Source organism: Elgaria multicarinata, chromosome 6 (genome assembly GCF_023053635.1).
Source record: "Elgaria multicarinata webbii isolate HBS135686 ecotype San Diego chromosome 6, rElgMul1.1.pri, whole genome shotgun sequence".
Taxonomy (NCBI): Eukaryota; Metazoa; Chordata; class Lepidosauria; order Squamata; family Anguidae; genus Elgaria; species Elgaria multicarinata.
Genome location: NC_086176.1, coordinates 26492421 through 26518507, shown reverse-complemented (window position 1 = coordinate 26518507; position 26087 = coordinate 26492421). Strand labels below are relative to the sequence as shown.

The window sequence follows — 26087 nt, the reverse complement described above, 5'->3', positions numbered from 1 at the left end:
ACCCCAGTGGGCTTCAAATGGGAGTTCTACATGAGTGTGCATTGCACATGAGTGTGCATTGAAAAAGATGCATTGATCAAGAAATGCTTGTTTGAAACAATGGGTCTGTCCTAAGGGAGAGAGTGACAGCAGGCCTCAGGCTCATGCACTCAGTTCTCCCACCTTCCCTGCTTTCACTGAGGGGAGAAGTGAAAGACCAAACAGGGGAGTCTGATTTTGTGAATGTGGGATTTCCTATAACCTTAAGCGATTAAGCTCTCTTTAGGGTTTAGAGAGCAGGGGTAAGGAACCTGTGATTCTTCAGATGTTGTTAGCCATGTGGCTGGGGCTGATGGGACTTGGAGTCCAACTACATCTGGGTGAGCACAGGTTCCTCACCCCTTGTTTCAAGGAGATAACCATTCATGGTCAGAAGGTATCTCAGTCAGAGTTATGGGACCTTCCATTAGATGTTCACTTTCGTACACAGTGATGATGTACCGGGAGGGAGCATGTGAGCCCAAGACCTGCTCCTATTCTCTCCCCAGGGACATTAATGTCTGAATATGACCAACAAGATAACCAGGTGAAGGTGACAATGACCTTTCTTTGTGTGACTTTTATGATTCACAGAGCATTTTTTCATGTTGAAATGAGAGCATTATAAGATATGTTGCTGAACTTTTAGGGAAACAAGCAAGACTCTTTAGGAGAAATATGACTCAACTTAGGTAAATGGAATTCTAGGTGCCCACTCCAGTCATTTAAGCAGCAGGACTGTGAAACCCCTTTTGGCAATGCAAGACACCAACGTCTCCAATTGGTCCATTCTTTGGGGCATGCAGCTCTCATTTCTACCTGAAGCACTCTATGGGTATTAAAAGCACTTCAATAAACATTGCTTGCTCCAGTTGAAGATGTCAGCATCCCTGTTTTGCTTGAGAACTGGGACCTTTTCCCCTTGGAAAAAAAATGAACTTTTTTTTTTTACTTTTCTCACACATCACATGGTAATTATGGGTACATATTTGAAGTACACTCCAAAAGAATGTCTCACATGCCAAGGCAATAGCAAGCAGGCCACAAACATGTATAGGCACTGTTACTGAAAAGCAAGTCAATGTCTACCCTTCCGTTGTGGCAGCCACAGGTCCCGTGTTCACAACACATGTATTCCAGTTTGAATGTAAGGAGATGGAGCAGATGCACAATACTGTAAGCTGGAAGATTTAGATAAGGCCAATTTAAAATCAATCAACACTTTATTTTCTAGGCAGAAAAAGAATCCAACCTCACTTTTGCTCGCTTCAGTTAGTGGAGATGAGCAATGTTCAGCTTTCAATGTTGAAAATAAACTCCATAGGATAATTCAGCCTTCCACAACCTGGATGCCTTGAACTGAAATGCCCATCATTCCGAGCCAGCATGTTGGCCGGAAATGATGGGAATTGCAATCCACCACACCTGGAGGGCAGCAGATTGGGGGAAGCAGCTTTAATCCAACGTACAAGTTGTATGCATACAAGTCCCATTGAAGCCAACACTCTTACCCTCCCTGAACTCTGCTTGAAGGAGGGCAAGGTGTTAAGCAAGCACCACTGCTGTGGAACATTCATTCCTCTCAATGAAGCTTTTGCAGAAACCCTCTGCAGAACCCAGCAAAACGAATCGAGGATGCATAGCAGAGGTACTTGTTGGGTTGAGCCTGCTGGATATGACCCATCCACCCAGCCCTGTTCTTTCACAAGCCCCAACTTTTTTTTTTTTTTGGAGATTATCCCGGAGAGCATGTCTTGTTGAACAGCATCCAGAATTCAGAACAAAACAAACCTGTGAAATCCATTGGGGAAAGAAGGGCCTGAAGTTTATGATATCAAAACCGTAACATGACCAGGTGCCCTCCCCTTGCCCCAGTAAAAAATAAAACCTATTTTTTTAAAAAACACACACGCACACACCCACCAAAACATTAAAATGCAGTTTAAGGCTCACACGGATGTGAAACTTAAGAGTCCTGCGTAATCGTCGGAGGCTGATCATACCTGCTAGATATATAAAGTAAAATTCTTCATATACATTTATAAGTTCTATAAATATATGCAATACATAAATATGCATATTAACACACATCCATCTATGCATATTCATATATTATATATTGATATAGATCTAGATAGATCTGTTTCAAATACGAAAGTGGAATTTTGTGTGTGTTCACTTTCCGTTTCTCTCTCACCCATTAAAAATAATCCTAAAACAGTGCATTTGGTGAGGAATCATATTCTCACGATTCATCTCCCTTGAAGAGCTAGAAAAATCAGAGCAACCCAACTGCAAGGCAATGGAGGCAGTCACTTCCAGTTCACAGTATTGCAGTTAGAAAAATACAGTGAGGTCTAAGGGAGTGATGGAGCAGGAGCTGCTCAGAAGAAGAGGAAGAAAGGGAGAGGTGGTCACATGACAATACAGCATTGACAGCGCTTTTTCTTTTCTGTACCTGGGACTTTCTCCATTGGTAGGCTTTCTTCTTTCCCCTCTGGTGAGGAGGGCTCTGTTGTGTCTGACAAGGGCCTCCCAGAAACCAACTCAGCAGCATTTCCATCCATGGTCGACACATCAGTCACCGTCTTCTCACGCAATGACTTCTCGTCATCTTCGTCAATGAGGACCAGTTCAGCCTTGATTGTCTCATCATAGCCCAGCACCTTTTTGGTCTCATCTTCATCATCAATATTTTGGTAACCCATAAATATCATTGTTACTGGGTGATCTGTGCTGGCTTCAGGGACTTCCTCCCCAGAGAGTTTTGCTTGATGTCGGGGGTTCCCAGAATGCCTTTTGCTGGTCTTGTGCACCATCTCTAGTTTTGCTTCCTTGCAAAGAATCTGTTCCTTCATATGGCTGAGGTTTCCATCTGCTATTGACACAGTCCCTCCTTTTATACTTGATTGTCCAGCCTTCTGAATAAGTTCATCTACATCCTTTGAGCTTAACTTATGCACGCCATTTTCTACCACCATGCCTCCAGAGTGCATCTCATAGACTACTTTGGTACCATCGTCATAGACTTTGATTCCTCTTTGATGGGCAGCCTCTGGGCCAATGGGGGATGCAGAGAGAATCTTGGTCTCTCCTGTCTGTTTGTCTTTCTCCACATTAATTTCCATGCTGTACAAAGCTTGAATGGAAACAAGAGAGGAAGTGCATGTTACAACAACAAAAAGCATGTGAATGGTTAATTGCCAAACAGACAAGCAGACAACGGTGCCCCCCACAGAAGCAGTTCCCTAAAGCGCCAAGCATTCTATGTTAGAGCTGCAGTGCATACTGTGAAGAGAAGCAGTGGTTATCCTACAGCAGTCGATGCAATTGGTGCTAGCCATACCTTCCATGTGCCTGAGCAGGTAGCTTCCTAATGTTATCTGTTTTGAAGACACTGTGTTAAGTTAGGGAGGTGACAAGCAAGCACTTTTACCAACATGAACAAAATCTTAAGACCAGTGCATATGTTTGTTATCCAAGCTTTGGCTGCATCTACACAATGGGGCTATAACATGAAGCACTAAGAATCACATGGAAAATTCTGGTGACATGGAGAGCTTCTTCATCAATGTCAGATGTTCCTTTGAGAGTCAGTGCAGTAGAACTTCCATATCATCAGAAGTTCCCACAGGACTGACAAAGCTGCATGTTATATCCATAACTCATTGCACCCCATAAGTAAGTGTCAGGGAGTGCAGCCTGTATGCACCAGTTTCTGGGGAACATGGGTTGCACCATGTTGCACCATGTCCTGCTGGTTCATCCCTGGCCGATGGTTGGTTGGCCACTGTGTGAACAGAGTGCTAGACTAGACGGACCCTTGGTCTGATCCAGCAGGGCACTTATGTTCTTACGTATAGGGCAGGAATGAGAATATACTATAATTCTGAAAGAGTGCAGAAAAGCCACAAAAAGTGGTATGAGGTACAAAACGCAGCTTCCTGAGAATCTCAGCTAGAAATTGTCTAGACCTTATGGCTGTGAAGATATACCTGAAAGTGTGTGGCAAAAACAGAAACCAGAGGAGTTGCTCAATAAGATTCCAATAACCAGGGCTTCAGTGCCAGGTTCTTACCCCATCACTACCAGAAACAGAGTAAGTTACGCAGATAAAGGAAATATTGCACACTTGCTTGGGTATATTAATTTATGCAAGCTGCAAAATTTGGCAGAGAGCACACACAGCCCTGCCTTCCAGTATCAAAGATGTGCTTCCTTGCTTACAAATATTTCCTCCAGGGATTTAGACCCTATCCCTCCTGCCTACCAAAAGCAAAGGGCTGATCCGTTTGATCTTCCTCATGGCAAATTAGATAGGGTGCTTCCAAATGAGGCTTGTATTGTACATTCGCCCTGCCTCATTCATGGAATTTTACATTTTGGTTCAGACAGTGTCATCTTCAATTTCTGTTTTGCCACCACTTCTTTCATCTTTTTCCTTATCACCAGCACAAAATAATAATAATAATAATAATAATAATAATAATAATAATAATAATAATAATAATAATAATATCCTTTAAGGAAGGAAAAGTATAATAGCTGCTCAATGCCTTTAGTATGATATGCTAAGAGCCCTCTGTCTGGAAGGGCCCGAAGACTGATAAAGAGGAGCAGTTTGGCTTTAGTGTTTTGTCTTAACCCAGCTCTGAGAATGGGGAGAGATTAAATGGAAATGGAGGGAGCAGAAATGAAATACACAAGCACAGCAAGAAATTGCCCTCCAGCTTTTTAGCACTATCAAACAATATGGAAAATACATAGCCTATGGGTCTTCCATTTCCTGATTCAACTGGGGTTTGGTTCACACATGTATGTAACATCACCTTGTTTCTCTACACTTACTGACTATATGCAGGCCAGTATCACGGCACATATGATTACTGTATGAATGATATCTGGAAATGGAATGTCTGGACTGACTCCACTGAAAAGTAGTGTATTCTACGATATGGCGAGATATGAAGGTTCTTTCTGTAATAAAGTATCTCATCTATGACCACCCATTCACATGTGCAAGTCACCTCTTGATACCCTATTCATCAGGTGATGAGTATGCATCATGTATGAACCATCCCAAAGCTATACACAAAAACTAAATTGAAACGGCATGAGGCAGGAAAGAGCTTGTACCTTACATTGCAAATCACCCTAACACACACTATTTTTCACAACTAAAGAAAAGTTGGCATTTTTTTTCAGGATCTAGCCAAGGGCTTTTGACTTCTCATGCTGGTTCTTCGCCCCAGTAATTCTAGCTGCCAGCTGGTAACACATATCCAATGATTTCCTTTTAGAACCCATTGTAAACCAAACAAGTTTACAACCAAACTTGTCAATCAGGAAATACTGCTATTAAAGGGAGATTCCATGTACTTTTAGAAAATGGAGACCTTGATAAAGAGACAGAAGGAACTGGCACACATAGGAAGGAGGCATATGGAGATGCCATGGATACTGAGCCAAAGTCTGCCTCCCCGTCAGCTCCCCATCACCTACTGGCAGTTCAATCTATTGTTTATTTCTATTTAATTTTTCCATTTCAGTTCCAGGTCTGGCCCACTTGCAGGGCTCATGGCAGTTTATGATCTAAATGCACCACATTCAAAATATCAGGTACCATTGTTAGAGAACATGAACGGACTTTTGATATTCTGAGCGTATTAAAGTTACGCTCCTGAGTTGACTTCTTTAAGGCCATTCTTTCTGCAAGGTACAGCCAGGAAAAGAATGCCTTCCCTCCCTCCTTCCTTCCTTCTCAAATAAATTGTACAAAGAGCTCTACAATTAAGTGGGGCATGGCTAGACAGGGCGATATCCTGGTGATCACCCCGGGATCATCCCTGTGCATCCCATGATGCACAGGGATGTGGTGCATCCACTTGATGCACAGGGCATCCCGGGAGCTCCTCAGGGCATGGGGGCACGGAGCTCCTCAGGAACTTTGTGCCCATTGGTGGTGGAGTGGGGGGCGTGCGAGTTTTTTTTAAAAAACTTACCAGTCGTTCCAAGTGCTCGTGTGCTCCTTTTGCTTTAATTTAAAAAATAAATTAAAAAAATTCCAAAGTGGCAGCCACGATGTCGCGCGCTGCGTGTAGACGAGGAGGGCGATCTCGCAGTCATAAAATCGTGAGATCAACCCTTTCAACCCTCCCTGTCTAGCCGTGCCCTTAGTTAAAAGCTCCCCATTGGCAGCAATGGGGACTTTTTATCAAAGCGTTCTAGCCACACAGGGATAGTGATGTTTGCTCACATGTGGTGCATTCCCCCCCCCTTTCCATGTGCTGCATTCCAGGATTCAACCCCTGCCTGTAATTAATTTGAGGGAAAAGTGATATATAGCCACATACTGTATATCAAGCAAATACCCCGTATGGCCCTAAATCTCACTGAACTCAGTTTACACACATAGAATCAGGCTGTAAACTATTTTATAAGAACAAAGACGTTAAGAAATGGTTTATAATAATAAAAGAATAGGGAGAAGCAGTCATTTTCATTAATTTGAAAGAAGATTGATTTGCAAAGGACTGTGATATCCAGATAGAGTTGTAATACTCTTGTGCCTTGTTGAGGATGGCAGTCTGATTGCAAGTTTGTTACAAGGATGACGACGAAAACATCTTGTCTTCTCAACAGACCTCACCACCCCTCTTCCTTTTTCCACGAAACACCAAGCAAGCATAATGACTACTCTGGGACTCATGACCAGCTGTGGTTGAATGTACTGTGTTGTGTCATGAGAATTCCAATGCAACCGGCCCACATTAGATAACTATAAAACGCTCCAATGTTGTGTATTCCTCTGTGGTGCCCATTAGCTTTGCAGCACTTTCGAAAGAGATATTGAACACAAACAACACAACTTGTTTTTAATTGTGCTTCTTTGACCCAGCATCGGTCACATATTCTACAATGGGGGCTGGTCAGCTTCTGTATTCACATGGACACTATAGCATCTATAATAAAGATGGTCTCATGTAGTAATAAGGATGCTTGCAGACTTCTATCCCCGTGAATTCTGATAAAAATCCCCACATCTTGAGCTAATGAGTGGATCAGAACATAGCTATCCATTCCATTTCACACTTCTCAGCACACACACACACACACACAAAATCACAATGCATTTAAAGATGCATATCTTGAGATAAAATATGTTCAGAACAGCCTATCTGAAGAAAGAACACACTTGAAAAATATTATCTAAATATGTGTTTAAATACAATTTTCATATGGAGTTTTTAAAATTGCAGATTAATGTTGAAATGGGATGGAACAGACTTATTAGAAAGTGATATGGACTGGAAAAAGACTGATTGAGCTGTCCCCATACAATGCCCCTAGAAACAGCAGTATATAATCACATTCCATCATTCCAAGGGGCATTTGAGGCTCCAATTTTAAAGTGTGCGGCAGCATGGCTACCCAGCTGCAGCTTATCTTTGAAGTTACATTTTTAAAAAAGGAAAGAAAGAAGAAAAATCAACCAGCCACCTCATCTAATATAAATACCCTGAAACTTCAACTCCCACACAACATTCAGCCCTCCCTTGTGATCTTTAGGAGGCTTTTCTCCACCCCACCTCATCTGCAATGTCAGAAATTCATCTGGGATGATTTAGCCCCACCTTAAATATAAGCCTCCACCCCCTAGCCTTTTCTGTAATTTCCCTTTATTTCCCATTGTATTCTGTGGGCAGTATCCAATGGGGTGCTTCTGCCCCAGCGATTCCTTTCTGCAAATGGTGCAGAGCCAGTGTCAGACCCTAGGCAAGGCAAGATACTTGGAACCCCCCCCCCCACACACACAAATTGCCAATTTCGATTCAGCTGTTCAAGAAGTTTTTGAACTATATTTTCCTTTTATTATGTTTTTTTTTTGGTAAAAAAGCTACTTTTGTATAAAACTATGACCCTTAAAGGGAAGTACTGTGCCCCTCTGAGGTCTGCACTCTAGGTGGCTGCCTAGTTAGCCTAATGGAAGTGTTGGCCCTGGTGGTGGGTCCCACTGATTCCGTCCTACCGCTTGCACAAGGGAGATTTAGTGCTCCCCCGAAGAAGCCCCAAAACAAATGGAAACACTTGTTTCTGGAAGGAGGCAGTTTGGTGGAGCTCACGTAAAAAAGTTCCACTGATCTGCCTCCTTCCAGAAATGAGAGTTTCTGCTTGTTTCGGGGCTTCCTAAATCTCCCTTGCATAAGTGGTGGGGCTACTTGCTCAATGGAATTGGCAGTGCACAGGAGAATTGGTGGAGGCATAAGTGCCCCTTTGGATACTGGCCTTTACAATGTTATGTCCTGAGCAGGTTGTGTGGGGCAAGGATTGTAAGCAAGATTTACCCACTGTTTACCTCACATTTGAGGTTTCTCAGATGGAGGTACCATGTCAGCTACTAGCACCCAGACCTTTCTGTCCATGTTTCCTCCTCTGTGGAGATCTCCCCGCATGGATCTCCCCACTTACTTGAAAATAAGAGGAACCCCAACATAGACTTGTTATTTTGTTTACATGTGGAACAACTCATTCAAAAACACAGCCATCAGTTTGTGCTACAGCTGCCTCTTGAATGTCCAGAGGCAGCTGGACATTCAAGAGGCAGCTGGACAACCATCTGTCAAGTATGCTGTAGGGTGGATTCCTGCATTGAGCAGGGGGTTGGACTCGATGGCCTTTTAGGCCCCTTCCAACTCTACTATTCTATGCTTCTCTGAAGTGACAGCTACATTTGAAGACCACCACTTCTATTTTTCCCCCTGGACACATTTAGTTAGATTGTATGTTTTTGTAGTATTACTGAATCACTCACCCTGAGCAATGGGTAAAGCCAATGTGACTTTATCAGCCTAGGTAGCAAAAGCATATAATCTACCTGGTGCTTCATGAGAATCGAGTCCCACCTGGATTCCACCTCTTAAAAGAGTTGGAAACTTGTGTGCCTCTTGTTTTTCACAAACTTATTTTTTCCATGCTTGAAACATGCAATAAACCTTGAAACAATGCTAGTGCTGCTTTTTACATAAAAATTGTGGAATTCCATGAAAGTCAGTGGAATGTAAGCTGTAGTCCTGTGCACGCTTATTTGGGTGTAAGTAAGTACCAGTACACTAAATGCGACTTAGATCTGAGTAAACAGGTATAGAGCCAATCTGTTAAGCATTGACTTGCAACACATCCCATTGATTTCATTTGATACCTAAGCATGTCTACTGTCCTCTGGATTGTACTCACAGAATCCTACCAGCTTCTTCCAGAATCAGGTCAATGATCACTTTTCCACAATAGCCTTGCCTGTGGAAATGAATGTTCTTGACACATACATTTCTAAATAGGCAGATCAAAATGTCTGGGTTTTTCTCTTGGCTACTTATTTACACATGTGTAATATCCTCTCTCTCATGGTAGCTCGTTCAGGCTCTAACCGTTGTGACTACCCCATCAATTAAAAACACACACACATACACACACAAACAACACCAACAACAAAAAACTGTTTGCTCCTATTTCAACTACAACTGGGCATTAGTCACAGGAAATTTAATATGTTTAAAAATGATAATGTCTGATGCAATGGCCGAAAGAATAATCCGTGCTCCATTGAGACTTACCAGTTACCCTGCTTGTTCCGTCTTTCCCAGGAACTGGCTCTGTTGTTCGTGAATAGAGGGTTGTGAGTTCAGGGATCTGGGAGTAAATGTAATTTACTGCATCTGGTTGTCAGAGAACAGGACATACAGTTAGATGTATGCTTAGGCAGCAGAGTTCCTAACTTATCACCCCAAACAATAGACATCAAAAGCTTTGTGCCAGATAATTGGACCAAAGCAAGCAAAACGCAGAGTCACTGTGCTTTGATTGCCATTCAATAGTCTAGCTGAGGTTGGAGGGAGAAAGACCAGATGACTAAAAACTGTTTTTAAGTTGTATGTACACGAAACCAGGTTCGGAGGTTCTAGATTTTATCAGGTCAGTGACCTCTGAAAACCAAACCAAACAGGAATGAATCTTACATAACATAAAGAATCAATAATATGTTATGTATCTGTAGCTCAAATGATAAGTTTAATTGCTAACATCTGAGTACTAACCCTTTCCAATGTAATAGAAGGTATTATTTATTTATGGTTTTCTGTACATCTGCTGGTAGGGTTCTAATATGTTTCTACAGCCAATATGTGTCCATTAAATAATATTTGCATTGTGTTTGATAAAGTACACTATATTTTCATGGGACTTCAATGCGGTAAAATTTCATTTTCTTCCATCATAAGACTTCTAAGCAGCCTACAAAAAATAAGCAAACGGTTCTTAAACATTTTAAAAGATGAATGTGAACCTAAACTGTAACTTGTTTTTGTTTTAATGTACCAGTGTACAAATTCCAGAGACATAAATAGGCATTTGTGTGTTGTATCTTACAAACTGCTCCCACACAAAACTGTGATTCACTGAATGTTGCACATCACTGCACAAAGTTGGTAACAGCTGCCTAGCGTTTCACAAGGTTGCTTGCCTTTGGCAAGGCAACTTACTTTTTACAGTTATTCCAAGGAAACCTCATCTAATTTTGGAATTCTGCCATGACTTGAACATTTGTAGACAAATACATAAAATAGATTATAGGGTCATCCTGTCCCCTGTTCATTATCCCAAGGTATGCTGCTCTGGCTATTTTGGATTCTTGATAGCCTGACCTGTGTCCTTGCTGGAGTACGTTGGCAGAGCTACTACACTACATAATATTTGGAAACCTAGAACTCTGGTATCTTGCACTTCACTATAACATGACTTGTATCATATAAGTAGTGGAAATCCAGTAGGTAGACCCTCCAATGTTGTTTGATTGGGACTCAGAAAATGGTTTCAGTTCCTGCTCTTAGAAGGCATTTCCAGATGAGGAGTTTTATAGGTGATCTGTGAAGTATTTCAGAATGCTGCTTAAGGGGCTTGGATCATTATGCCACCCATTGCTATGCCAGAACAAACCAGCTAAATCATTTTAGGATGTAGATTTATTGTAATCTGCTCCGAGGACTTTGGTTATTGGGCGGATCAAAACTATAATTAAAAAATAAATCCAGTGGAGGCTAGCGGCTCTGATTTTGGTGGTGCAGTGATTCCATTCTGGGTTTCGGTCAGAACCAGACGGAACTCTAAAGGAGTTGTACAAGCTGCTGAACCTTGCTTTGGGGGATAGCATTCAGCCCCTTGGATAGCTCCTTTAGAGTTCTGGCTGGTTTGAACTGAAATCCAGAATGGAATCTCAGCTGCACTAAATTTAGAGCAACCAGGCCCCACTGAATAAACCCCTACCAACTAGTGCCACAGGCTGTAAAACTCCAACAGAGGAAACACCACTTCAGTGATGTTGTTCCTGCCACAATGCACTTCTCGGTTGCCCGTTGTCATTGCAGACTTCAGCAAGGCCTGGAAGCATCAATATTCATAGAGTTCCACAGGAGCCCCCCAGAACTGAATGGTGGAGTACCTTAACGATCAGAGTTAAGTTCTCGATCCTATGCACATTCTTGCTTTCACAGACATTTCTAAGATTTACTTCCAAGTAAGTGCATTTAGTATTCAGGTTTAATTTTTTTTATTATTTTAAAAACACATCCACCATACAAACACACAATAAAAGAGAAAGAAGCAAAAAAAAACCATACAAAAAGATAAAAGACACAAAACACTTAAAGAACAATCAAAATTAAGATAGACTTGTGATTTTCTCCACAGTAAAAAACATGTAACGTAAGTGCATTTAGTATTGAGGAATCTGGTTATCATTTAGTTCAGATGGCTTACAACCTGATACATATTTATGTGCATGTATCTATTGCTCTTACGTGTATGACTGGGGCGTTGCTCTGAACTTCAGGCCATGAAATCAAAGGAAAGCTTGCTACTGGACTTAATTATTTTGGGAATAACTTCATTTTAGTTCCCTCCTTGTTTCAGGCAGATTTCTTAGGGAAAGTAATATGTACTAGAGGTAGAATGGGAGATTAATAATGGCGATAGAGTTATACCAAATCAAAAGTTAATATATCATCACCGCTTACAGATATCAATGGCAGAAGAAAAACACTTACCTCCATCTTGATGTGAAAAGCTCTGAAAAGACAAACGTGTTGGAATCAATCATTGTTTCACACGATGTGCATTTATATAAAAATCTTTGAGTACTTTGTATACATTATATCAATACTTCTTACAGCAGTCCTATACAGCTGGACTGGACAACCTTTTTGTCTCCAAGGGCCACAAGTGGCAGTGGTTGGGAATCTAATTCCTTCTTTTTGGAATAATAGTCTCTTCCTAGAGTAGCAGGATCCTTGCTCCATGAACAGGAGCAACAAAACCACGTAGGGAAGTTCTAAGGCTTTCCAGAATATTCTGTGGATATTCCACAACTTTCCCTGTATTCTACAGATATTCAACCACTTTCTGGATTATTCTGTGGAATACAAGATTTCTTTATTGTCAGACAATACAAGCTTAGTTCATACAATTCTTCAAATTCTTGAGATTGGTTTTGCTTTTGTCTGAAAATGTTCAGTATACCAATAGTGTTAAACTATGTCATTTACAAAATTATGGAGTTGCTTATCAAGAATCTTAAACAAACACATAAATAAATGGCTGCACTATTGGGTATTCTATCCATGGGATTGTGCATAAATCACTAGAACGTCTGCGCTGCTTGGTCGCTAGACATAAATAATCGTGGTAGAATTAATTTTCTTTTAGTAGATCTGGATTTTGTAAAATAGTCTGAATTAGCAATTTTAATTTAAACATATTTAATATTAAACATATAATAACATTGAATAGTATTAATATTTAAAGGAAATCTGGCGTACTTCTCATTATACTCTTAAAGATGCCTGATCTTAAACCTTACATCTCTTTCACTCTTTTAGGCTGCAATCCTATTCATATGAGCAAGATGTCAGTCCTGTTTAATGAAACAGGATTTACTTCTGAGGTAAATAGGATTGCACCATAGGATTATGCTGTTACTGTGCAATTGTTGCACACTGACATACTGAAAAGTGAAGCCTGACTTTTACTGACTATTCTGAAGCCAGTCCTACTCTGCCAGTCTGTGGACCCTCTCTCCCATTTCCACCTCTGCTAAGTGTCAAGGCAAAAGCTCACATTACTTTAAAGGAGCTATGACTTTTTTCTTTTTTACTCCAATAGGGGTACTGATCTGGACTCGGACCTTAGTGTAGCAGCTAGGGGGACCACATGGGGCGGGGGTTAACGGCATCCTACCCCCCAATGCTAGGGTCCAGATAAGCCCCCCCCTTATTCCATAGTAAAAGAAAAAGACATAGGTGCTAGCTAAGTCTTTAAAGTAACGTGTGCTTTAGGTCCTAGTTGTTGGAAATAAACACTTGAATAAAATTTAAAAAAATCTTCTGCTTTAAAATTCATAAAAATGATCAGATCCCTTCTTTTTTGTTTCTTGTCTTACCTTTTGCAAGTCCTCAAAGGATTTTTCTGTCTCCTTTAGCTTTTCTAAGATGATTCTCTCTTTGGCAGATATTTGAGATTCTTCGCTTTCTAGCCTTCCTATTTCTTGTTCTAACCTGGAAAATACATTAAAGCAGATCTCACTCATCTGGGGAAAACATCTCCTTCCAAGCTGTGAAACAATAACTTATTTTGATGTTCCATTTGGTTCATGTTGATCTTATAACCCCTGCCTTAAGATCCACAACAAGGGCAGTTTTTAAATGGGTTAGATGTCATAGTCAGGTCAATTTCACTCCTGACACAGGTTAATTGACACATGTATGTACATAATTTGGTTTTTTACAACTGATCACCCAACATGATGACAGAAGCCCTGCAGCACCATCTTCTAGGTCCATCCTTCCATAAAGGAATCGAGCCACCATATCTCCAAGACCTAGTCCACTATGATGCCCCAGAAGAATGCCATTATCAATGGTATTAAAGCCACTAAAACGGTCAGGAGAATTGGAAACTATCCATCACCCATTACAACATGACCAGATGGTGTCCTGTCTGCATTCATCTCTGACTGTACTAACTATGGTATCCAAGTCAACACAGACGTGAGCAATTTTATTTGCAAAAGGTAGTGCAAACTGGTCATTCAAGACTTTTATGATTTGTCCCCGAGCCTTCATGCAGAAAGCCTCTCACCACTGGAAAGAGCTCCCCTCGTTGACATTGTGCAGACACAATGGTAGCAGAGAAGAAAGTTTTCTTGGCCGCAATCATCACCATAGAGCAAGCCCTAATATGTGTTGTAGCCTCTGTTCAGTCATTTGTCTCAAGATGTTTGCCATTTTTACTATGTTTGTGGACCTAATTGTTTCACTGCCCTCAGCTCAAATTACCAAGGAGCTGCTATGGGTCTATAAGTTAGCTGAGGACTTTGGGGGAGCTGTCGTATTGATGGATAGAGTCATCTGATGTCTCCCTTTCTGGTCAGGATCTGTGGGAAACAACCCCCCCCCCCGAGACATTAGGAAACTCATCTAGATCCATCAGCATTCATGGAAGGCCCACTGGAATTGGTCTCCCATTTCTTTCGTAGTTAGAGGCAACACACAAACAAAAACTGATTTGATAATAGTCTATCCATGATTTTTTGGTCATTTTAATCATCTCTGTGTGACAAATATTTCATTTGCTGTTTGTTCCCCTTTTGCTAATTTAGAAATGGGAGAAAAGCAAGCTTGCAAATTGCTCTAAAATCTCCAAAAATCACTTTGAAGTAGGAATGTCAAAGAAATCCGTTGGGGTGGTGGTGGAATTTATCATGTTTTCCTACATTTGGCCCCTCAGACTTCTTACTGGGTCCCACTGCAGTGCCTCACTCGGTCTGCAGCGAGATGGGCCAGTTCGTGGATTCTGCGGACATTTTACATATTTTGGTGGTGAGGGGACGGTTCTGCAATTCACACAAATTTCTGAGCAATTTGCGCAAATTACACCTGTCATTTGCACAAGTTGCAGAACCCCACACCCCAATGCGCAAAAATGTTCCTGATGTTCAGGGAATAGCCTACAGCTTGGCTCAGAGATGCAAATCAAGTTGTACACGCAACAGAATTCTGTTGAATGAAAAAAGTACTGGTTGTCTCAGAGATGGACATCCCTGTTTTGAAGCTTGTTTCATTTGGCTCATGTTTTCATTTTGTATCTGTTCTGATGTGTTCCAGCTCATTGAAATGGGAAAAATGCACTTTTCTGTGCATATTTTTCAGAACTGCAAACTTTTCCTCCATTGACTAAAGCATGAAGATGTGTACTTCCAAAAATGAACAGTTCCAAAAAATACAACTTTTTTGAACTCAAGTACAAGTTTGGGAATTTGCAAATGTTTTTCAAAAATAAAAAAGCTCTCCTGCTGACTTTAGTGTTTGGGATCAGGAACAGGAGATGTTTGCGTGACTTGGAAAACACTCAAACATCCCTACTCTAATTTCCAGGGTGGGGGAAATAATCAGTTGAAATTTCCATAAATGTCTAGAAACCTGAATTAAACATGGGAAACTTAACAATCAACTTGTGAAGGAAGTTGACACCTGACAAGGAAGTGATTTCCTCATTCTTGCCTCTTAAGTGCATTACAAGCCAACATTTCAGACAGGATTAACACTCAGCCAAACCATCTAAAATGGAGTTCAGACTGATTCGTGGTCAGAACACTTGAATACAAAACAAGGGGGACAAGACAGAGCAGTGGGCAATATTTGATTTAGTTGACATTTGTTTGTGGTATACTTTTACCACGCTTCAGCAGTGGTGTACTGTAGTGGTAATTTCTGCCAGCACTCATCATGACAGATCTCACAACCATGCCACAAAGAGAGACCAAAACTTCAGGCATCTGTGTTGATCCATATCAACAAACCATTTCTAGAAGTTTTCATCTCCACCAGAAGCAGGTCCTTCTTAAGACCAAGCCACCCCAAAATACTTTGCATTAAAAAGGGGATAATATATTGTTGCTGGGAAAAATCCATTCTCCCTCTCCACCCAGCCATTGTGAGGATTGCAGCGAAGCTCAGAGGGAACAGGAAATTCTGAGGGTGGTGGTGGTGGCAGATGATGTCCCTGCTAACCAAGCCCTGGATCCATGAGGCCACTGCCCTTTAGCCATGATACCCAAGAGGTTCACAATAAAATCAGTATGCCAAAATCCAAAGCAAACCAAATTACAATGGAATCAGTAGTCCTCCTGGAAATGGCCCCTTTCCTTTATAGAGATCTTATCCAGAAAGATATCATGGTCAAATGGTATTGAAAGCCGCTGAACAGTCAAGGAGAATGAGTAGGGTTGCACTCTCCCTGTTCTTCTCCTGGCATAGGACCATCCATCAGGCTGACCATGGTGGTTTCCATGCAAAAAAATCAGGCTTGAAACTAGGGCCAGATCTACACCTTGTGTCAAATCACTATGATAACCTTGTCATAATACTATATTCCTCTTGTGCATTTATCTCGTAGGACACACAATGGCATTTGTTGTAGTTATTTTGGATAATGCGGAATACAAAGCAAGAAAGAACACTATGAAAGCAGTATATGGAATGTGTAATGTGCCCCAAAAGTTATCAGTGAAGGTCAATACCACTATAAAGCAGTAATGCAGATCAAGGCTAGGCTGAAATGGGTCTAGATAATCAAACATACCCAACAATGCCTGGAGTTGCTGGGCCACCACCTGCTCAAGCACCTTACCCAAAATGAGAAATCTTTGTGACAGGAGAGTACTAAATTCCCAACTGAAGCAGAAGCCAAAGCAACCAATGGCTTCTCCTAACCGCTTCTTCTCCAGTTCTCTGGTCACCTCTCCCACATGCAGGACTCCAGTAGATAAGGGGAGTGGGACATGATGGCACTGGGGATAGAGTAGGTGGCTTATTCTCTGACTTTTGCATGAGATTTAAAGTTCCATCTCTGTTGTCTAGATTTTGAGGTAATTGACCCTATTCTGTAAACTAACGGAAGCACTGTACTCCCCTGTGGAAAGGAAACCACTGAAAAAATATTCATTAGGGTGGCGATGGACACAAAGCCTCTCTGAGCTACCACGGTCATTTATAAAGCAAGTGGATTCCAAAAATGATGGCCCCCATGCAGAGCACCATCATGTGAAAACATCTTTGGTGGCCTCTGCACCATGGGTGCAGAACCGTTGAGCTGACGGTCTAAGAACCAGGTATCTAGTTTGATCCCTTTTTGTAGAAGGTGCCCTCCAGATGTGTTGGACTACAACTCTCATCATCCCTAGCCAGCACATCTGGAGGGTGTCAGATTGGGGGTTGCTGGCCATCTTAGAATATTCCTTTATTATGGACTGACATAAATCCTCTTAGATGGATTCTGTCTTCCCAAGGCTCATTAAACAACCATGACATTTATGCTTTTGCTTTCCAATTTCACCCAGCTTAGCCTCTCTGGCTTAAGGCATCTGCTTTTGTCTTCAAAGCCAGGATTGCTTCATGATCTTCTTTTGCAGTTGTCTGACAGAGATTATAATTAACCAACTTGAATCGCTTTTCCATTCTCAACAGGACTGGCCCCATTGGCCTTATATTTTGTATAAGGTTTGGGATATATACAGGTTGGTTCTTCCCACTCTGGAATCTGCAGGGTTAGGGGCTGATTCGCATGTAATGTTTCTGCATACGCGTATGTATAATGCCTTTTGTGAATTAACAACAATGGACCAGACTTAACCAGAAAAAGAATCAACTTACTGCTGCAATGCACACATTTTCTGAAGGGCACTCTCAAAGCCATATGCCCTGACTCGTGCAGCAATTGGAGATTGCTAAAAAAAATAGTTATAGAAAAACAAAGAAATAACAGTAAAGCTAGAAAAATGACAGTAAGAAGAGAAAACAGGAAGAATAAAATGAATAAGCACCTCGGCAATTGAAGTGAAATTGTTGAGTGAAGCTTCCTTTTGAGGCACCAGCTAGGGAATGGGTGGGAACCCGCTGGGACATGCGCATTGGATGGTGAAGAAGGGTTCCCCCTAAAACATTTCCCTCAGCTATAGAAGTTTCCTGAAGTGAGACTTGATGCAGGTGCAAAGCCCAGAACCTTCAAGAGGCAGCTGGACAACCACCTGTCATAGAATCATAGAATAGTAGAGTTGGAAGTGGCCTAAAAGGCCATCGAGTCCAACCCCCTGCTCAATGCAGGAATCCACCCTACAGCGTATGCTTTGAGGTGGATTCCTGAATTGAGCAGGGCGTTGGACTCAATGGCCTTATAGGCCCCTTCCAACTCTACTATTCTATGATTCTATGTGTGATGAAGAGACCACAAATAAGAATGAGGGGATATCAGTACATCAGACCCAAGTCTTCCTGAGGAATTCTATGTATTAATTTATCAAACAGGAAAACACCTATCCCCAAAGAGTAACATCTGAATTGGTTTTTAATATTCTGTATGTGGAGTGGGTACACAAATATCTATAATTTAAGTTGCTGATAGATATTTAGGGGCATGATACAGTTGAAGCCTTTCAGAAGAACATTAGAAGAGCCATACTGAATCAGATGAAGGGTCCACCTAGTCCAGCATTCTGTTCAGACAGTGACCAACCAGCTGTTGACCAGGAACCCACACGCATGTCTCGAGTTCAACAGAACCCTTCCACCCATGTTTTCCAGCAACTTGTTTACATAGGCTTACTGCCTCTGCTACTGGCGGTAGCACATATCCATCAAGATTAGTAGCCATTGATAGCCTTCTCCTCCAGGAATTTATCTAACCCCCTTTTAAAGACATGCAAATTGGTGGCCATCACTACAACTTGTGGTAGTGAATTTCATAGCTGCAATGTGTGAAGAAGTACTTCCTTTTCTTTGACCTGAGATGATCCCAGGTTCTAATATTATGGAAGACGGAGAAAAATGTCTCCTTATCCACATTCTCCAAGTCGTGAATAATTTCACCTTACTGTAACCTTATCCTTTTAACTGGAGATACCACAGACCAATGTCATCAGCAGATACAAGATCAGAACCAAGGACTTTAGGATGAGTAGCATGGTTCCTGTGCTACACACAAGCATGACAAAATGCATTGTGAGATCCCCAGAGTGGCATCACTTATCTTCTCTAACAGCAGGGCAACATTTTTAAAAGTGGGTTTCAACCCCTTTTGCTTTTTCATGCCATTAAGGGGAATTAGTTTTTGATAAAGAAGAGGGAAGCCTCCTCTTCAGCACTGAGGACCACACTGGGAACATATGAGCCTCAGGGCAATTGCTGATGTTCAAATTTGATTAATGTAATTAATACAGAATCCTCATTGCTCTCATTAAAGTTAAACCACGGGTGCTAAAATAAAGTTAGCAGCCCTGTTGCACTTAATCTGCAACGCTCTCTTTGTTGGAATTCAGTCCTCGGTGGGAGGAGGGTGGATATTAACCATACTGAGAGCTGACAAACATCATGAATTATAGCTTATTTGGATTAACTCCCATGTCAACATCATTCATATCTTTGCAAACAAGCACAAAAGCTAAATTAGCTAAGAAATTACTTTAAAAATTAAACCCGTATACATATAATTTATTACATGGCATCTGCTGTAGTTTTGAGATTGGGTAGAGATTCAATGTCTACGGTGGGGATGGAGGGGAAACCCTGATGGTTTTTAGACATTGAGGAGTTGGTGCTTTGTGCGCTATAAATAGAGCCCAGAGCAGCAGCAGGATGTAGAAATAATTTTAAGGAATTTGCATCGTATGCCTTTGGTATACGCCAGGAATGTGTAATAGAATGACAGCCCTGTTCGGGAAGGAATTCTGCATCTGCAACTAAATATCATGGCAATTACGAAGCTTGGTTTTATACAGTACGGAGGGGGAAACCCTTCACAGCACGATTGAGGGGGCGTCTCCTTAGTGAGGACATTTAAAATTAGGATGGAAGGCACAGCCATGAGCATAGTCTTCAGCATGTGAAGGAACCACATTCTGTTCTTATGACTAGCACTGCAATACATGAATCCAGACGCAGAGGGCCCTTTTGCATGTTACACCGCATAAAACCCAAGTTTGACACCAAGGGTATGCACAACAGTGAGACACGGCCCAATCCAGCCCTCCACCCCACACACGATTAATACGATACACACATTAGGCCTGCACGCACGTGCACACAACCATTTTTGGGTATGGGCTTAGGAACAAATGGCACATGATGTCAGGAGATCCATGATCCACCTCCTGGTGTTGTTATTAAAAGAAAAAAGAAAATGCAGCCACTTATTTGACCTCAGCAGTGGTACTGTGGGAAGGGGGGTCCTGGCTCCCTTTCCTTGCTGGCCATTTTAGAGATCAATGTCAGTCCCTCCCATCAGCTACTTTCCTTTATAGATAGGAAGACAGCTGGTGGGGAGAAGCGCAATTCTGATCACAAATGGACCACGGAGAAAGAGCATCCCCTTCCTCAAATGTGTAGCCCTAGAGCCTGTATTTCCTTTAAAAAAGCAGGCAAGGGACTGATCATGGATTTCCTGACTTCACATGTAGTTTGGCCCTGAGGTGCAATACATAAGCAAAAATAATAATAAAGACTGGCTCAGGTTGTTGGGGGGCAGTTGGGCCAGGCACCTTCAACAGGTCCTCTTCAGTCAGCCTATTCCTCACTGCCTGTCGCCAGCTGCTGCTACCCTTCTTCCTCATAATTTCTGCTTACTTGCCAATTAGAGAGCCAGTGAGCCAGCAGGCAGTGGCACTAACACTCCTTCTCTTCCTCCTCCTCCTCCACCACCACCACCACCAGCACATTACGGCTTGCTTGTTTGCTCACTCCCTCTGGGGCAGAGCAAGAGGTAGGCAAGTAAGGGGAGACATGATAGAGGTGTACAGAATTATGCATGGTGTGGAGAAGGTGGATAGGGAAGCATTTTTCTCCCTCTCTCCTAATACTAAAACCTGGGGTTAACCCAAGAAGCAGACTGGCAAGAGATTCAGGACTGGTAAAAGGAAGTACTTATTCACACAGCACATAGTTTAACTATGGAATTCACTTCTGCAGGATGCAGTGAAGGGCATCAATTTGGGCGGGCTCAAAAGGGGATTGGACAAATTCATGGAGGAGAAAGCTATCAATGGCTACTAGTCCTGATGGCTATATGTTGTCTCCAGTATCAGAGGCAGAGTGCCTTCATACACTAGTTGCTAAGGAACATGGCTGGGAGGGTGCTGTTGCACTCGTGCTCTGCTTGCGGGTTTCCCATGGGCAGCGGGTTGACCACTGTGTGAGCAAAATGCTGGACTGATCCAACATGGCTCTTATGTTCTTAGGTGAACAAGCAAGTAGCAGTGCTGAAGAGGAGGGACAGGTTGAGGGGGCTCTAATCAGTGGGACCTCACCTTGTCAGGGTGCCCAACTATGCTGACCCTTGACGCCAGCCCAAACTGATTCGCATATAATTGGAGACTGAAACTAAAATTGTGCCAAAAAAGAATTCAGATAGGAAGATAATTTGAAGAGAGCGGTGAAGCAGCAGTTTCTGCAGCTGAAACTCTCCCCACAGCCTGAGTTCGATCCCAGCAGAAGCTGGTTTCAGGCAGCCGGCTCAGGTCGACTCAGCCTTCCATCCTCCCGAGGTCGGTAAAATGAGTACCCAGTTAGCTGGGGGAAAGGTAATAACGTCCGGGGAAGGCAACGGCAAACCACCCCGCTATAAGGCCTGCCAAGAAAACATCAGCAAAAGCTGGCGTCCCTCCAAGAGTCAGTAATGACTCAGTGCTTGCACGAGAGGTTCCTTTCCTTTCCTTTCATAAGGAAACAGAACAGCTGCAACATGGCAGACTCCTCTTGCTGCTTCTTTCTTTAGTTCACCCCCTCCCTCTCCATTGCTGCTATCTTGGAGGTACAGCAGAGGAGAAGCAGGGAAAGAAGTCAGCACCTTGCATGGTCCTCAAAGGAATACCAGCCAAAGCTGCCTGCCCTTTGACCTCGAGAGAGCACAGAACGTAAAGCCTTTAGCGTTGCTTCCGGACATAAGCAATAGCTCATTAGAGCAGGCTGACTGATTTCAGTGAACCAAAATGACCTTTTGTGGGTTTTTTTTAAAGTTGGCACCTGCACTGCAGGCATTTTAAATTTGGCTTTGAAAAAAAAAGTACACATCACATTGACCAATGAAGATTTTTCACCCTATTATGAATATGCCAATGATCTCAGAAAAGGCAAATTCATGAAGATCTCTGATTTGTCACTCTAGTATTATATATTAGTCTAGTACTGGGCCTATCTGCATAATACTGTTATATCAGTTGTATACAGCTTTAACTGTGATGGCTGGATTCTCCGTCGGCCTCTCTGACAGTTCCCTGGAGGGAATGACGCCATACATTACAGGCATTATGTAGGCGTGTCCATCCATCCCCCCCCCCCCAGTTTTCATTAACATACCTTTAAACTAGGGAGATCTGAATTTCAGAACAACAAGTACTTACGTTTGAGCAATTTTGCTTGCCTTTGGTTTTAAAAACTTGATTGTGATCCTAAAAACTTTACTTGGAAGTATATTCTTTTGATTTTAGTTATTTACTACCCATTATGTCTCTTCTTTGGCTACAGCTGCAATCCTCCATCGTATTTACCTTATAGCACTTGGTAACAGTCAACCAATGACCCCCAAATTAACAAGCAGCGCTCAATAGAAAACTGTGGTGGGGAAAAGGGTAAAATATTTGATGAGCATTAAAAGTGTGATCAGCTCTTTGTTGCAGTTTGCATTGAGAGTGACATCCAGATGTTTCTTGAAGTGAGCTGGAGACAAAATCCTGATTGGACGACCTCATGAAAAAGGGCTTTGCTCTTTTCTTTCTTTGCAAAAGAAGATGCATGAACAGCTCCCTCTTGATAGATTGCCTCTCACTGCTAATCCTTTGGATGCTCCCAGCTGGGCTACTACTGCTGCTGCTTTCACATTGCATCGGTTCAGCTCAGAAGCTGATAGAAAGGAGGCGGGAGGCAGTGTTCCTTTCTAAAAACCAGAAACAGAGGCTCTGCTCTCTGTGGGTGGTCACGTGCAGCACAATGCCGTTGGACAAGGCAAAGAAAGAGAAGCTCTGGCCACCATCTGTTCTCACTTCTGCCTGCTTCCTGTTGCTAGAGGATGCTGTAGAATGATGCCCAACAGTGCTGCCTTTTTTACTCTGTTCTCATGAGCTTGTTGAAGATGGCTGTCTATGGGACCCCTCTAGGCTAAGGACCAGTTCATGCAATCACCACAGCCCACCGTGGCATATCACAAGTAGCTTTTGAAAGCTATCAAAGGAAGTTTGCCATGGCAGGTGTGTGTGTGCGCGCGTGCGTGCGCATGTTGTGCTCTGTTCAAAAAACATGAGCCCAAGGTAGTGCACTGAAAGACAGGTTGCTTACCTGTAACTGAAGTTCTTTGAGTGGTCATCTGTGCATTCACACCATGGGCTCTGCGCCTGCGTGAAGCAAAGTCAGGAAACTTCTAGAGCTGAGGCATTCTGGTCGGGAACCTGTCCCCCACAGTGCCGTGTGCATGCTCAGAGGGGTTCCTGCCCATTCCCCTCCATTCATGGAGACTGACATTGTGTCCTTGGAACCAAAGGAACTTAATAAGACATATACTATCCCATTGTATCACGACACCAGAAGTGTCGATACCATATTCATGATAGGCATGAACACTGTAGCAGGGATGGCAGGTGGGTTGTGTGAATGCACAGATGACCACTCAAAGAACTTCAGTTACAGCTAAGCAACCTGTCTTTCTTCTTCATGGTCTCTGTGCATCACACCATGGGTGAATAGCAAGCTGACTTACCAGGCAAGAGGGTAGGTGTCTATGCCAGTATTGATGAGAGGACCGCCCTTCCAAAAGAGCAATCAGCTCGAACGTCAAGATGGTAATGCCTCACGAAGGTGGAGGGATGGGACCAGGTCGCAGCCCTGCATAGGTCCGAGGGTCCAATTCCCCTATCAAAAGCTGTCAACGTAGCCATAGCTCGAACAGAGTGTGCTCTAACTGGTGTGGTGAGCGATAGACCTTGCAACTTGTATGCCAGAGTAATCGTACTAACAATCCAAATATCTAAGTGCTGAGATGAAACTGGCAATCCCTTGTTTCGGCCAGAATAACAAAGAAATAAACACGATGAAGATTGAAAGGCAGTAGATCTATCTTTATAAAAGGCGAGTGCTCTACGGACATCGAGAGAGTATGCATCGTCATCTCCAACGCTGAGATCAGTGCTGGAAAGAAAGTAGGTAGGGTGACTGTCTGGTTCAGGTGGAAATCTGAAATGACCTTTGGTGAGAAAGTAAGGTCTGGTCTGAGAAGAACCTTGTCCTTTTGGAAGGATAGATAAGGCGGGTCCACTCAGAGAGTGCAGAGTTCACTAGACCGGCGTGCCGACGTGATTGCGACTAAAAAGGCGGTCTTCCAGGATAACAACCTGAGGTCCGACGTCGCCATTGGCTTGAAAGGAAAAGTTGTTAAGGCCTTTAAAACAACTGAAAGGCTCCATGCCATCAATGGGCCTGACTGGTGGAGCCAAGTTATGAATGCCCTTGAGAAATCTCTTCGAAAGGGGGCACAAAAAAACTGGAGGGTGGAGATCGATCGATGCGAACCAACTGCCTTCTTCGAGAAGAGAGACTAGCGAGACCATTCAGAATTTCCTGACACGGAGGTAAGTATTGAGGTCATGCCTTTGGGTAATGACCAAATTCCATCACTTTCATTTTCCCCAGCAAATGACAAAATTTACCAGGCCACACTGGTATCCGGAACAAACCTGACAACATTTCTCTGAAATATATTGCTCAATCTCAGTTATATCCAAGCAGCTGCCACAATTCAAATGACTAAAATTAAATTCATTTCCCACCATTTATTGTAGTAAATGTTGACATTTACCAAGGCAGTCTGGAAAATATGCAGCATGAAGAAGTCTTATCTTGGGAGAATGGATTGTGTAAACAGGGCCAACTTCTTGTTTCAGTTGGCTTTAGTCCATATGAATCTCATGACTTGATAGGCATTTGTATTTTTCAGTCTCTTCTTGAGAACATCAACGCATGTGACTGAACGGATCAACATCTTTGTATCTCCCATGAGAATATTCTATTTCAAGGTTTTAAAATCTCTTGTTGATAACACTCTTAAAGTGCTGAAGGGTGTTCCCAGCACTTCTCCACAGTGAATGAACTTTAAGTTTCATTTATCTGTGATGAAAACTCCTGCTGACTTTTATTGCATAGTTACAGTCACACAAACGCAGTCGCTGAAGATTTACGTGTGCACATTCCAGGAAGTAATGCATCACTCGCTATAAGGAACTGCTGGCTCTGTATGAGACTGCCCATGTGCTGGACTACTGCACTACAAGTGGTAGCATCTCAATGAAGCACCTTCAGACACCGGATTGACTCCACCCACCCAGGCTGGCCATTGGATCTTCCTGGGTAGGATGGAGTATAAAAAGCCTTCGAGTTCCAGTTGAACTTTGCTTGAACCACAAAGCCTTTCTGGGCTCTTGTATGCCTCCTTGGTTATGCTTTGGTCCTGACTTGCTACTTGACCCTTAATCTTGGCTCCTTCTAACCATCGGCTGGCTGGTTCTGATTATTGGCTGACTATTCTTCTGACTATTGGCCACACACACGTTCTCTGCGTATTCTTTTCATCCTTTCTCAATCAAATGTCTCTGTCTGCTACATGCTGGGGATTAACCAAAGTAAATGGACATTGTGATAATGTCCTATTTGCAGGAGTATCTGTTCTGTACATTTCAATTTAAGGAGAGCGGAAGCATGATAGGCTGTCTCCAAGTCCACGTCATGACATGTATTCGGCCATATGTGATATCTAACCCTCTAGTTATTGGCACTTCCAAAGTATTTCCTCATTTGTTTTTTCACCTGCATTTGAGTGCCATTTGCAGTTTCTCAGTGCTGCATTTTCTCCGTCCTCCTAGCCCAGCCTTATCCCCAAGAGTAGGTTCATTTCCTATTTTAAGGATGTAAATAGTTTGGATGTAAATATTATTC

General features: G+C 42.5%; 1 protein-coding gene across 2 annotated transcripts in view; it reads right to left on the bottom strand.

Annotated features, from left to right (window-relative positions):
- Nucleotides 1-26087, bottom strand: part of PALM2AKAP2 (PALM2 and AKAP2 fusion) — a 278607-nt gene that overhangs the window by 150090 nt on the left and 102430 nt on the right. The window contains exons 4-7 of one of the 2 annotated variants that reach the window (XM_063129172.1): nt 13505-13619; nt 12114-12135; nt 9630-9731; nt 2167-3157 (exon numbers count right to left, since the gene is read on the bottom strand). In XM_063129172.1, the coding sequence (XP_062985242.1) occupies nt 2433-3157; nt 9630-9731; nt 12114-12135; nt 13505-13619 (964 nt within the window). In that variant the 3' untranslated portion in view covers nt 2167-2432. Of the gene's footprint in view, nt 1-2166; nt 3158-9629; nt 9732-12113; nt 12136-13504; nt 13620-26087 lie in introns of those variants that run through there. The other variant, XM_063129169.1, reaches the window with a different exon arrangement.